Source organism: Orycteropus afer, unplaced genomic scaffold (assembly GCF_000298275.1).
Source record: "Orycteropus afer afer isolate SDZICR_OR568_19922 unplaced genomic scaffold, OryAfe1.0 scaffold00061, whole genome shotgun sequence".
Classification (NCBI taxonomy): domain Eukaryota; kingdom Metazoa; phylum Chordata; class Mammalia; order Tubulidentata; family Orycteropodidae; genus Orycteropus; species Orycteropus afer.
Genome location: NW_006921648.1, coordinates 1,224,261 through 1,237,197, shown reverse-complemented (window position 1 = coordinate 1,237,197; position 12,937 = coordinate 1,224,261). Strand labels below are relative to the sequence as shown.

At 57.5% G+C, this 12,937-nt stretch overlaps 1 protein-coding gene across 1 annotated transcript in view; it reads right to left on the bottom strand.

The window, feature by feature from the left end:
* Nucleotides 1-12,937, bottom strand: part of PDPK1 (3-phosphoinositide dependent protein kinase 1) — a 31,381-nt gene that overhangs the window by 5,340 nt on the left and 13,104 nt on the right. The window contains exons 6-10 of the mRNA XM_007939543.1: nt 6,416-6,491; nt 4,098-4,166; nt 3,795-3,891; nt 2,917-3,090; nt 2,289-2,506 (exon numbers count right to left, since the gene is read on the bottom strand). Of these exons, the coding sequence (XP_007937734.1) occupies nt 2,289-2,506; nt 2,917-3,090; nt 3,795-3,891; nt 4,098-4,166; nt 6,416-6,491 (634 nt within the window). The remainder of the gene's footprint in view (nt 1-2,288; nt 2,507-2,916; nt 3,091-3,794; nt 3,892-4,097; nt 4,167-6,415; nt 6,492-12,937) is intronic.

Here is a 12,937-nt window from a genome sequence, read left to right as displayed (position 1 = left end):
CCCGGAGCCAGTGACCGCCAGCCCCCGACCCGTGGGAACGCCCCCCCGTGGCAGTTCTGTTATGGCACCGCTGGGCCACCACGACGGTCTCTCTGGGAAGGACGCTCCCCGCCGAAATGCCCCACGGAGGGGGACGGGGCGAGGAGGTCAGAGCTGTTCCCCGAGGTACTCTTCACACTAGAGACTGACCCACACAAAGGGCCTTTGGTATCTGCAGAGGGAGGACCCCGTCCCGACCGGCACCAGCCCCTCGCACACGCTCCTTCTGTCTCACACATGTACACTCACACATGCACACACATGCATTCTCACACACACATGCACTCACACGTATGCTCACACGTGCGCACACATGCACCCACACACGTACTCACACACATGCACCCACACACGCACTCACGCACACACGCACTCACGTACACTCACATGCACACACATGCACACACGCACACTCATGTGCACACACACACACTCACACACGTAGACTCACACATGCATTCACACGTACACTCATGCACTCACATGCGCACACTCATGTGCACACGCATGCACTCACACACATGTACACACGTGCATACACATGCACACACACACACACACACACATGCACTCACACACGTACACTCACGGCACACACACTCTGCCCGAGCGGCCCCACTACCCTGACATCGCTGCCTGAGGCCAAGGCTGCAGAGCCACCCGGGCCTCACCTGGGGAAAAGCTGCCCGGCCCCTGAGCAGGTCCTGGGGCTGGGCAGCCCCGCTGTGGCTTGGAGGGCAGATGTGGAGGGACAGGGCACCCACGTCAGCAGCAGTGCCCACTCATTTAGTTCCTCGCCCCCGAGCTTCCGAGAGCTTTCCAGTGACTTATGTCCTGGGAACGTCGGTGCTCACGGGGGCCCTGAAGGCTTTGCACCTCAGATGGTGGCCGCCCCTCTCTGAGGAAAACCCCACCTAGAAGGCCCCGGAGCGGCCGTGGAGGCCGTGCCGACACACAGTGCCCCGTGTGTCACGGCGGGACCGCACCCCGTGGGGACTTCAAGGCTGTGGCCTTCCTGGGGACCCCGGAGAGCCCGTGCACAGAAGCCTCTGCACACCCCCTGCCGCTCCCGCCTGGGCAGAGCGGTCCGGCCCAGCACTTCTCCAGCCCCTTCTCCCCTGTGCAGCGCATGCTATGCCCCCAGCGACACCCTGCTGGGAAGTACTGGCGGGAAGGGCAGGCCAGCCCCAGAACGAAGGTCCAGATCGGCCGACAGCAGCAGCCCTCCTGGAGGCGATCGCTCTCAGAAGGCAATGCCCTAGTCCTGCCCTTCCCCAGCGCCCCGCACTGCCAGCCGTCTCTCTCCTCCCCACACAGTGTCGCCTAAGTTACCTGTGTCCACTCTCCCGCCCAAGCCGGCCCACAAGTCCTCCCTGCCTTCCTCCATCCAAACACGCCAGCCCCCAGCCCCGCCCCGCCGTACCCCGGCCCCCTCCAGGCCACAGCCCGAGCGCCGCCACGGCAGCCTTAGCCACCGTTCTGCCCTGCAAACGGCAATGTGGGACAATGCTGACAATCGCAGGCAATATGGGGCTGGGGAGCTCTCTTGAACACACCCAGCAGAGAAAGAAAGACTGACACCACACCCAGGTCTGACGCACCCCCAAACACCCAGCACCACAGACTGAGGAGGAGAAGGGAGCGTTCAGACCTCTGCACAAAGGAAGAACACCCTCTGCACCAGCTCCTACACGCTGACTGTTCAGGACGTGAGACGCACAGAGGGCGCCGGCGGCCCTGAGCACCCAGCCCACGGCCCCCGCAAGCCTGGGGTGGACCCGAGCCGAATCAGGGCATCAGGGCACTCGCGGGCACCCAGACCACGGGCACAGGGGCACTTGGGCCTGGCCTGCTGACGCAAAGCCAAGCCTCCTCCCCAGGTCACCCTCCCTCCTCCTAACAGGGGATCAGAACCAAACAAGCGGGAACAGACCACGGACTGGAAAGAACCGTGGGCATCAGGAAGAGCTCAGAAGCAGCCCAGCGAGTGGCCACAGGGCACAGTGGCTCAGAGCAAAGTGAGACTGCAGGTGGGTCCAGCGGCTGGGCCGGGCCCTGTCCCCACACCCGCTTCCCGGTGCTCACTGCCACCTGCCCACGAGGGCCTCCCTGGGCACGTCAGTGGCTGTCCGGGAGGCGTGGGGAGCTGCGGAGCGGCGCACACGCACCGGCGCCCGAATCCAGCAAGAGGAGAGGCCCTCCACACCCGTGGCCGCCCCACTCGCGGGACAGCGGGGTCTCAGCCTTACCAAGGGTTCCCGCCAGCCTGCTTCTCCAGCAGCAGCCGCTTCTCGTCTTCGGAGAACTGTAAGTCCAACTCAAAAGAGTTCGAGTCCAGGTCGTGGATGTACTGCTCAACGCTGCTGCCCGAGCACGGCGGCAGGCCCGGCTCCGGTGTGGCCAGGGAGTGGGACGAGGACGAGGAGGACACCTGCATACAGCCAAACTGGCTCAGGAGGTTGTCGTACTGCGGGCGGAGAGCGAGAGGCACTTCAGGTCCAGGGGCCCTGCCCTGTGAGCACGCACACATGTGCACACACACACACTTGTGGGCCCAGCCTTGCAGACTCACTGAGCGCAGCCCTGCCCTGTGAGCACGCACACATGTGCACACACACACACTTGTGGGCCCAGCCTTGCAGACTCACTGAGCGCAGCCCTGCCCTGTGAGCACGCACACACAGGCGCATACATACACGCGTGGGCCCAGCCTTGCCAAGCACAGCCCTGCCTAGTGAGCACACACACACACGCGCACCACATGCACACTCATGGGTCCAGCCGTGCAGACTTGCCGAGCGCAGAAAATGCTCACACACAGGCGCAGAGTCCCCCACCCCTCGGCTGGCCCAACCCACCCGCCGCCGTGGCTCTCACATTTCCGTAGCAGTCCTCATCATCCTCAGACATGGCCGGCAGGTACGCTGTAAGCTTCGGGGGCGTCTGGCGGTGCAAGTTCTCCCAGGAGATGGACTCAAAGAACGTGTGGGCCTTGAGTGGGGCGTACCCACCCATCTCCTCACAGCCCAGGCGCTTTGTGGCATCTAGGACCTTAGATGAAGGTAGAGACAGGTTGGTGCCAAGACTGAGGTCATTTGGAGGAAACCCTGCCCTGAGGGCTCTGCTCAATTCTCTCTACCTCCTAGAGACGGCCTGGGCCAGCTCCTGACACACAGGCTAGGGGGCCGGGCCAGCCTCTGGGCTCCGCTCTGTCTCCCTCCTCTCTGGAGAAAATGAGTGACAGCTTCGGGACTCACCCGGCAGCTGCGGTGTCCTCAGCCACAGGGAGCGGTCTGGCCAATCAGCCTCCAAACCGAGGCACAAGTACCTGGCCGGATGCAGCACCAGGTACACACGGCCCCTCAGCACCTGACTACCAGCGGCCACTGGTCGGTCTCCCCTCCGCCCCGCAAGGACCGGCCTCCCTCGCTGAGAGCAAGGAGGAAGGTGACCTCGGCTCTGTCCCTTTCTGGTCCCTCTCTCCCTGCCACCAGTTGGACGCTTCAGTTTCTGGGACATACACCGTGTCTCTCCCAGGTAACTCCATCACCTGGGCTGGTTTTTAAACCTCACTCCAAGCTGAGGCCCATGGAGTGGGGCCACAGCCCCCCTGCCGCCTGCAAACACACACGGGTCAGGGGCAGGATCTGGACACTGGGCAGCACTCATCCGGGGACGACCCGTCAGCTCCAAGCCTGGCTAGTCGCGCCCACGCAGGGCGAGGCCGGGGCACGAAGGAAATCTGAAGCGCTCACCAGAAGCCCTTCCACGAGGTCGCGGGCCTTGGGGAAGAATTTGTCTGGGAAATCGTATTCCAGCTTAATGATCTTCTGGAAGATGAGATACTCGTTCCTGGGGAACAGGAAAAGCAGTCACCCTGGGCAGGTCCCTCTGTCCCCTGGCCCCTGCAGCCCTCGCCCGCTCCAGGCCGGCTCAGCAGCTCTGCCCAAGTCACACACACTCCTGGCGTGGCACAGGCCTGCCAACCCTCCCTCCTTCCCTGTGGATCCCCGGCTGAGGCCACAGCCACCCAGAGGTGACAGAACACAGTCTCTTACCCCGCTCTGAAGGGGGGGAGTCCTGCCACCAGCTGGTAGGTGATGCAGCCAAGAGCCCAAAGGTCGGAGCTTCAGGAAGAAAACAAAGGAAAGGGACGTGTCAGTGACAGGTAGGGTCACCTTCTAGGTGAGTGACCCAGCCCAGATTAGCCCGTCTCCTCTCCTGGAAAATTGGGGATGGGGATGGGACCCGCCTTGCTCCTTCCCAGGGGGCTTCCTGGGGCTGGGGCAAAAGTGTCCCCTCTCTCCTCTGCTCTCCCACAGTCCCTACACTCTGCCTTCCGGCCGGTGCCCCACCTCCTCAAAGCCCATCCCCACAGAGAACAGAGCTCACGGCTGAGGCCACCCTGGGTGGGGGGTAAGCAGTGTTGACTCTATGGCCAGCCTCACACTGGCCGCGCAGCGTGGCCCCTGCTGTACAAAGACTGTGCCAACAATGCACAGAGAGCAAGGACTGGAAACACCGGAATGACAAGCCCGGTGACCCCGGGCCCAGACACGAGGGGGTGTCTCGGGCTCTCAGTCTGTGGATTCACTAAGAGATCTTTACAATGCATGATAGAGATCTTTACAATTCATGATACAAATTTTAAAATCAAAAAAGAATTTTAAATAATCTTTGAATAAACATCAGCTGATTAAAAAGTTAAAAAGCATAAAAGACTGCACTGTCTCACACATACTGCACCCACACACACAACACACACAGCATGACAGGGAACGGACATCCAGGGGGTTGCATGGTGTGCAAAGTGTGTAACACATGTGTTACTTGTGTAAAAGTACTGGAGTGATGGCTCCCTCTCCCACAGCCACAGGAAACCCTGCTGTTTCTGGTACATTCTCCAAGAAATTCTACATGTACACGTGAGCAAACAGGACACAGACACACATGTATGCCAGCCCGCTCCTCCCACTCACTGTCCACGTGCCAGCCTGTCTTCCTTGTCTCACTGCGTGGACACTGGAGACTGTTCCATGTCACTCCTAAGTGTCTTTATTCTAGAATGAAGTTTAATAGCAAGAGAAGCTGTTCCAATGATGTTTCTACAAGTTTATCTGTATGTTCTATAAGAATTCCCAGGTGTATAGTAGAGCTGACAAGGGACAAGGTTGTGGTCACTTCTTGGGCACAGCCAGCTGTTTGGAGGGAGTGAGTAGTTGGACCCGTGGGCTCAGGACCATGGTCGCAGGGGACATCAAGCTCAATTGGCCTAACATACTACGCAAAAACACTGCTCCACATCCTACTGTGGGGAGTAGCTACTGGGATCTTAAAAGCTTGCAAGTGGCCATCTAGATGCAACAATGAGTCACTCCTCGTCCAGAGCAAAGAAGAATGAAGAAAACCAAAGATGCAGGGAAACAATCAGTTCAGGGACTGGCACACCATGCGATCCTCAGCCCATCCTCATATGACTGTGAGACCAGAAGAACTAGATGGTGCCCGGCTACCACTGTCAACCACTCGGAGGGGGATCTACGTAGGGGATCCTGGGTGGAGAGGGAGAACAATGTGGAACAAAACTCAAAACCACTTAAAAAAAAAAAAAAAGTGGGGGAGGGACCAGGTTTGCTGGTCTGATAGAGCCTGATGAACCGCTGTGGCCCCCAGCTGCCCTTCAGGTCTGGAATTGAATCCACTCCTGTGGCTTCCAGTCAAACAAAAGACAGACATACGAGCTGAACATTTACATTAGGTAGATACACTCCTTGGAGAGAACAATCGTGGGAGAATAGAAGGGCTGTGTATGCACAGGGAGATGGCTCAGGGGGCAGGAGTGCATGGAGGGAAGGACAAAGGGAAGAGATGGTTACGAGAAGGAAGTGGGAGGGGAGCTGTTGCGTTGTGGGAGACTGCAGTCAGTGTCCTGAGACAAAGTGTGTGTGAACTGCTGTATGGAAAGTCAATTTGCTCTGTAAACTTGCACCCAAATCACAATAAAATTAACAAAAGAAACAAAACCGAGATGTTCTAAGGTAACGAGTCGGACGTTTCTAAAATATGGTAAGCGGCACCCCCACTAAAAGAGGCTTTCTCCACCGAGCCCTGTGGGAGGCAGGGCAAGCGGTCCTCGCGTGGGGCCCGTGTGTTAGAGGAGAGATACGGCCAAGAGGCGACACGGGAGCGTCTCTCCCAGCGTGCTCCCCGACACCGGGCTCACGTGGAGCTGAGAAGGCAACACGGGAGCGTCTCTCCCAGCGTGCTCCCCGACACCGGGCTCACGTGGAGCTGAGAAGGCGACACGGAAGCGTCTCCCTCAGCATGCTCCCCGACACCGGGGTCATGTGAAGACAAGAGAAGGCAAGGTGATTACCTTTTACAGGCTGACTTCTCCGTGAGCAGCTCGGGAGAGACGTACTGGGCTGTACCCACGAACGAGTTGGCCCTGGCTAAAGAGAGGCAGGGGAAGAGAGGGTCACCCACGGCCTCAGTCGCTGAGACGGCTCCTCCCCAAAACAGTCCGGCTGAGAGTAATGGGGTCTCACGCACAGAGCAACGGAGGTCCTTCCCTGGGCCTGCTGCACAGGGTCCCCTGCCCCCATGAGGGCCAGCACCTCTTACCTGCCACCTGCCCCAGACGCAGCCACTGCCCTCGGTCGGCTGGGCTTGCCCCCCACCCCCCACAAAGGGCAGCTCCCCAGGGGTCTGGCATTCTGCTGACAACAGCACCGGACCCACAGTGAGCCCGTGCCAAGCACCCACGGAGTGTGGGAAGGCCCAGGGCACCAGGGTGGGCGGAGCCCTCTGCTCATGGATGAGGCCAAGGGGCTCTGCTGAGAAGGGACAAACAAGGCTCAGGCCTCCAGGCCCCTCATGTTGTCCTCTCTGGCCTCCAGCCCTGCCGTGCAGCCGCTCTAGGCCAGGGGACAGGCTTGCAGGTTTGCTTTGTAACAGGACTCCTGAGGACCTGCCCTCCCTGAGAAGCAGCTCCAGGGGTCGAGGACAGGTGGGCCCTCCGCCGCCAGCACGTGTCCTCCTGTGGCGTTCCCATGGGAAGGCCCCACCCACGGGCTGAGGCTCTGATGGGAAGGCCGCCCTGAGAGCATACTTCTCTCTAAGGATCCATGACATGTGATGTGCACCATCACCCACAATGCCCTACCAACTCCCATGGCCCTTGCACACGCAGCACACTGTACCGCCCCCTCAGCCCGAGACTAGGCATCAGCTTCTAAAGGAGGCCGCCTTTCCCATCACCGGGTCCTGATGGCCGCAGACCCGCCTGCCTCTGGCCGGCACCCCCACACCAAGCAGGAGACAAACCCCAAGATTTAAGATCATCTGCTCCATACACATGAGCCCATCGCTAGCGTGCCCCGTGCGTGCCGTCAGTCTGGTGGTTGGAAATTCCCAGATTTCTATAAACCAACTGAAATACGTGTGCATGAGACTTCACACCAATAAACTGACTTCTGACACTGTCAGGCTGGGGCTCCCCGCCCCAATCGGCACAGAGAGGCAGGGATGAGAGCACGGTGTGGCCAGGCTGTGGGGGTCGGGAAGGGAGCCCGGCACAACCGTGGGACTGCACGCCCCACTGCCTCAAAGCCCCAGAGAACGGGATGCCTGCGCCCGCACACCGCGCCCAGCACCTCACGCTCAAGGGTGGGCCCTCTGCGCCGCGTGGGAAGGCACCCGGGCTGCCGGTGCCGTGTGGGGGCGGCCCCTCCACGTGGGGCCCACGGGCTTGGCATCGTTACCAGTGTGCACCGTCTGAGAGACACCAGGGTTAATGGGTTTGAGACAGCAGTGCCTGGGGACAGACGGAGATGGCGCACCACTCCCCCTGCGGCAGTGGGACGGTCTGGAATCCAGGTGTGCTTCTCAACAGCCCCATCAGGCACCAAAGCGCTGTCTCCAGGGAGGGCCGCCACCCTGCAGGAGCACTGTGACCAAGGAGCCATCCTGTCCTAAAGGCTCACGTTTGCTCGCTCCCTGAGTCACTGGCCTGGGCCGCGTCTCCACCAACACCTGCTCTCCTGGCGCCCTCCACTCCGGCCACCTCTGCTGCGTTCCTCTCGGCCTGGTGACAGCCCACTACGCCGCCTGCCCCACCCAGACCCTTGGTCCCACAGCAGCCCTGAGGGTGGTCCTTCCGTCCGCAGGAGCCGAGGGGCCGTGCCCCAGGGACGCACAGCCCCCCCTCGGGGTGGACCTTCTCTCCTCCCCCTGGAGCTGATGCACCTGGCAGCTGAAGACGAGTGAGACCCTTTCAGAACGAGGCTTCCAGAGCCCGACACAAACCACACGGCGGCAGACAGACGACAACACGTCCCAGTGCAGAACACGAGGGCGGGCGTCGGACGCAGCTCCCGGCTCCGACCCGACACTCGACACACCCTGCGCAGCAGGGGCTGGGCGTCAGCCTGTTTGAACGGCTCCAGGCCGCGCAGAGCAACGAGGGGCAAACACATCAGACGTGCACGGAAATGAGCACAGAGGCTCGACGGACCACGCAGACCCAGCCTCCACGACCCTGCGACCAGAACCAGCCGGGGCCCGGCCCCCACGGCTCACAGCTCTGACACGGATCACAGCAGGAGCTCCCGGACGGGCTGGGAGAGCAACAGCAACAACTCAAATCACGAAAACGACCAGGCTGCCTGGTCCGACAGAGACGGGAGGAACCCCCAAGACTGGCCGCTAGGCACCCTGCAGCCTGGACCCGGCCTCCCCCGGGGCCCCTCCAGGGGAACCAGAGGCACCCACTCCTCAGGACAGGCAACCACACCAGACCCACAGGGCAGGTGTGCCCAGGGGGGATGCGCCGAAGGCAGGAAGGGACGGGAAAGGAGGACGGACGGGAACAGGAAGCACCGTGAGGAGGGGGAGAGGCCGTGACACTGCGGGGCCTGCAGTCAATATCCCAAAACGCGTGTCACCTGCTGAACGGGAAACCAATCTGCTCTGCAAACTTTCACCCAAATCACAATTAAAAGTTAAGAAAAAAAGAAGGGCTCTCCAGGCGCACCGCACAGGACCCAGGAACACGTGTGGCTTCTCCCGGGAGGGGGCCCCCGACAGCAGGAAATGTTGTTAGAGGCTGCTCTCTGGCCTCATGTCCCTGCCTCCTATCCGTGAAGCTCAAGCCAAGAACCCCGTCAGCATCAGGAAGCCTCCCGACGCGCTCCCGTTCCTGCCCTGGCACCCTCGGCCATTAGCCAGAGGGCCAACTCACCAGGCCCAGAACTCAAGCCCTGGCCTGCACTGCCTCTCATGACCACTGTCTCCCTCAGCAGTATGAACGGAAGCTCAGCTCCGAGAGAAAGGTCCGGGGCACGTTTGGTGTCTCCATCCTCAAAGGGGCTCGGGAAACCAACCAGCATCCGGTTGCAGTCCGCCGGTCACCACAGACCTGGAGTCAAACCCTGAGGGGCCCCCAGGGAGGGAGGACCTGAAGACGTGTCCTAAACGCTCTTCCCAGCCAAGGCCACAGACCGCTGCTGTCTTACCCACACCCGAAGCCCAGAAACCACACGCCACGAAACGTGACTCACCCTTTGGACGAGATTCTGGCAGAACAAATCCAGCAACAAGAACAAAGGGTTACAGGGCGGGGAGCAGGGGACTGAGCCCCAAACACAGGGGTGGTCTACCACACTCCAAACTTCAGCAAGACACCACGTCGAAGCAACAAGGGACCAGACCCAGCTCACCGCCACACGCTCCGCTAAGCGTGTCTTCGGCCTCCGGGCCCCCGGCCCTCGACAACCACTACAGACCTGACATCCGGACAGTTCACAGAAACAGGCACACAAAACGGCCTCTCCTGTGACCGGCTTCCTCCCACATCACGTGGTGTTTCCCAGGTTCACGCTGCAGCACGTGCAGAGCTTCACGCCTTCCCGCGGCCACGGGACTCCAGGGGGCCGACTGACCGTCGTCTGTCTACCTGCCTCCACTGACAGATGTGCGGGTTTTATGAAACACAATGCTAGGAACATTCGTGTGCATGTGTGTGTGAACACGTTCTCCATTTGTGTACATGTTTTCCTGCAGGCAGATTACCATCTCCCGGGTACACCCCTAGGAGTGGAAAGCTGGGTCATCAGGTGACTCTATGTTTAACCCTTTCAGGGACACCCCGGCTATTTTCCACATTTCCACCAGCCGTCTCGGAGGCTTCTAATTTCTCCACATTCTTGCCAACACTTGCTATCTGTCTTTTTGACTGCAGCCCCCTAGCAGTCTCAAACAACATTTCACTGTGGTTTTGATTTGCATTTCCCTGATGGCTGATGCCCACCACCCGTGGGTCAGGCTGCAGCACCGTGGTGGCCATATGTGGCTGTCACACTGGAGGCTCTGCCCCCTGTACTGCAAACACCGCAGGGTCACCCACGCTGGAGCTGTTGCAGCGGAGCTTCCAGACCAAGAGAGGCTGAAGGACACGTTCATCTGTTTCTGAAAACATGGCCACTGACCTCTGAGATCATGGCCCCTAGTGACTGTTTTCGCCTGGAACTGAACTCACTTCCGTGGCTTCCAGCCAAGCAACAGACAGGCGCACAGGGTGAACACTGACACCAGGGAGGTGCACGCCTTGGACACTCAATCATGGAGATCGAAGGGCAGTGATTGCACAGGGAGACAGCTGGGGGGCACAAATGCACAGGAAAGGAGGACACAGGGAAGAGGTAACTACAAGGAGGAAGTGGGCAACTGCAATCAATGTCATGAAACAAAATGTGCATGAACAGCATGTATGGAAAGGAATTTGTTCTGTAAACCTTCACTCAAATCACAGTAAAAAATAAATTATAAAATCCCAGCAACATGAAATTGGAATTTTTGGCCAGTGGCTAATTTTCTGAACATTCACACAAACTACATTTAATGTCACAGATCACTAAATGAGATGGGCCACATCTACATATCAAATAGGTCACTGTTTAAAAATTTGAAAATGAAAGAAAAACACATAAGCTCCTCACACCCAATCCCTCAGGATTCTAACTTTCAAAAAATACAGCACACCTGCCTGCTGCTGGGAAATGGCCGAGACACCTTCTGAAGGTATGTTATTGTGGGTGAACGACCCTAGTGTCACAATAAAAGCAAACAGAACAGACCGTATCTTACACATCTCATGGTTTGCAAGCCCACCTTCTTCCTGTGCCAAAACACAGACCTGTCTCTGCTTCGTGTCCCTGGGGATAAACCTCCAGGGCCCAGCAACGAACTCTGTCAACAAGATTAAGGCCGGATCACCAGCTTCCAAATTCTAAACCAGGTTCCAATTCCAGCCTCTGAATCATTCTGCCCAAGATACACGTATCAAATATCCTGGGAGCAAGGTACAAAATGTTAAAATAATAATAATAATAATAAAAGAACAGGCCACTGAACACCTTCTGAGCAGCGGTGAGAAACTGTCTGATGCGATGCTGGAAGATGCACCCTCAGGACGGAAGGCGCTCACAGCACAACCAGAGGAGAGCCGCCTCCTCGGAGCAGGACCAACCTTAACGATGTGCACGGTGTAAAGCTTTCGGGCCCTTCGTTTGCTGATGGGGCACAACTCAAAATGGGAAGAAACAGGTGCAAATATCCACCAATAACTGGAAGATGAAATGTACAAAATCTAGGGAAACAGGAAGTTGTCACAATTAATGGGACACGTGAAGACTGACAGCCTGGCCTCGGTGAGCTGCAACGGACTGGGACTGGCCAACCCTCCGGTCCACTCCACCAGAAGGGACAAACTGAAGAGCGACAGCATCACAGTCATCATCCAAAAGAACATTTCAAGATCTATGCTCAAGTCCAACACCGTCAGCGATAGGCTAACATCCATACACCTAGGAGGAAGACCAGTTAGCATAACTATTATACAAATCCATGCGTCAACCAGGAGCTCTGGTAGCTCAGTGCCTAAGGAAAATCACTGAAGCTGACCAGAAGGTTGGCGGTTTAAACCCATCAGGCACTCCTCGGAAGGAAGGTCGGGCAATCTACTTCCATAGTGATACTGCCTCGGAAACCCAAGGAGGGGTCGCTGTGAGTCGGAGACGACTCGACAGCAAATAACAACATGCATGCACCACTAACACCAAAGACAAAGAAACTGAAGATTTTTACCAACTTCTGCAGTCTGAAATTGATCGGACACGCAATCAGGATGTACTGATTTTCCTGGTGATTGGGAAGCAAAAGTCGGAAACAAAGAATCACTGAAGCCGGAAAATACGGCTTTGGTGATAGAACTGATGCATGATAGAATGTTGCAAGACCAACGACTTATTCATTGCAAATATCTTTTTCAACAACGTAAGTGGCAACTACACACATGGACTTCACAGATCGATAACATCTATGGAAAGAGGTGATGGAGAAGCTCAATGTCATCCGTCAAAACAAGGCCATGAGCCGACTGTGGGATAGACCACCAAGTGCACATATACAAGTACAAGCTGAAGCTGAAGAAAATGAACACAATCCACAGAAGCCAAGATATGACCTCGATTACCTTCCACCCGAAGTTAGAGACCATCTGAAGAACTGATTTGACACTCTGCATACTAGTGACCAAAGACCAGACGAGCTGTTGGATGATATCAAGGACACCATACGTGAAGAAAGCAAACAGTCGTTAAAAAGACAAGGAAGAAAAGACAAAATGGATGTCAGAAGAGACTCTGAAACTTGCTCTTGAATGGAGTAGCTAAAGTGAAAAGAAGAAAATGAAGTAAAAGCTGAAGAGAAGATTTCAAAGGCAGATCGAGAACACAAAGTATTATAATGAAATGTGCAAAGACCTGGAGTTAGAAAACCAAAAGGGAAGAACACGCTCCACATTTCTCAAGCTGAAAGAGCTGAGGAAAAAACTGCAATA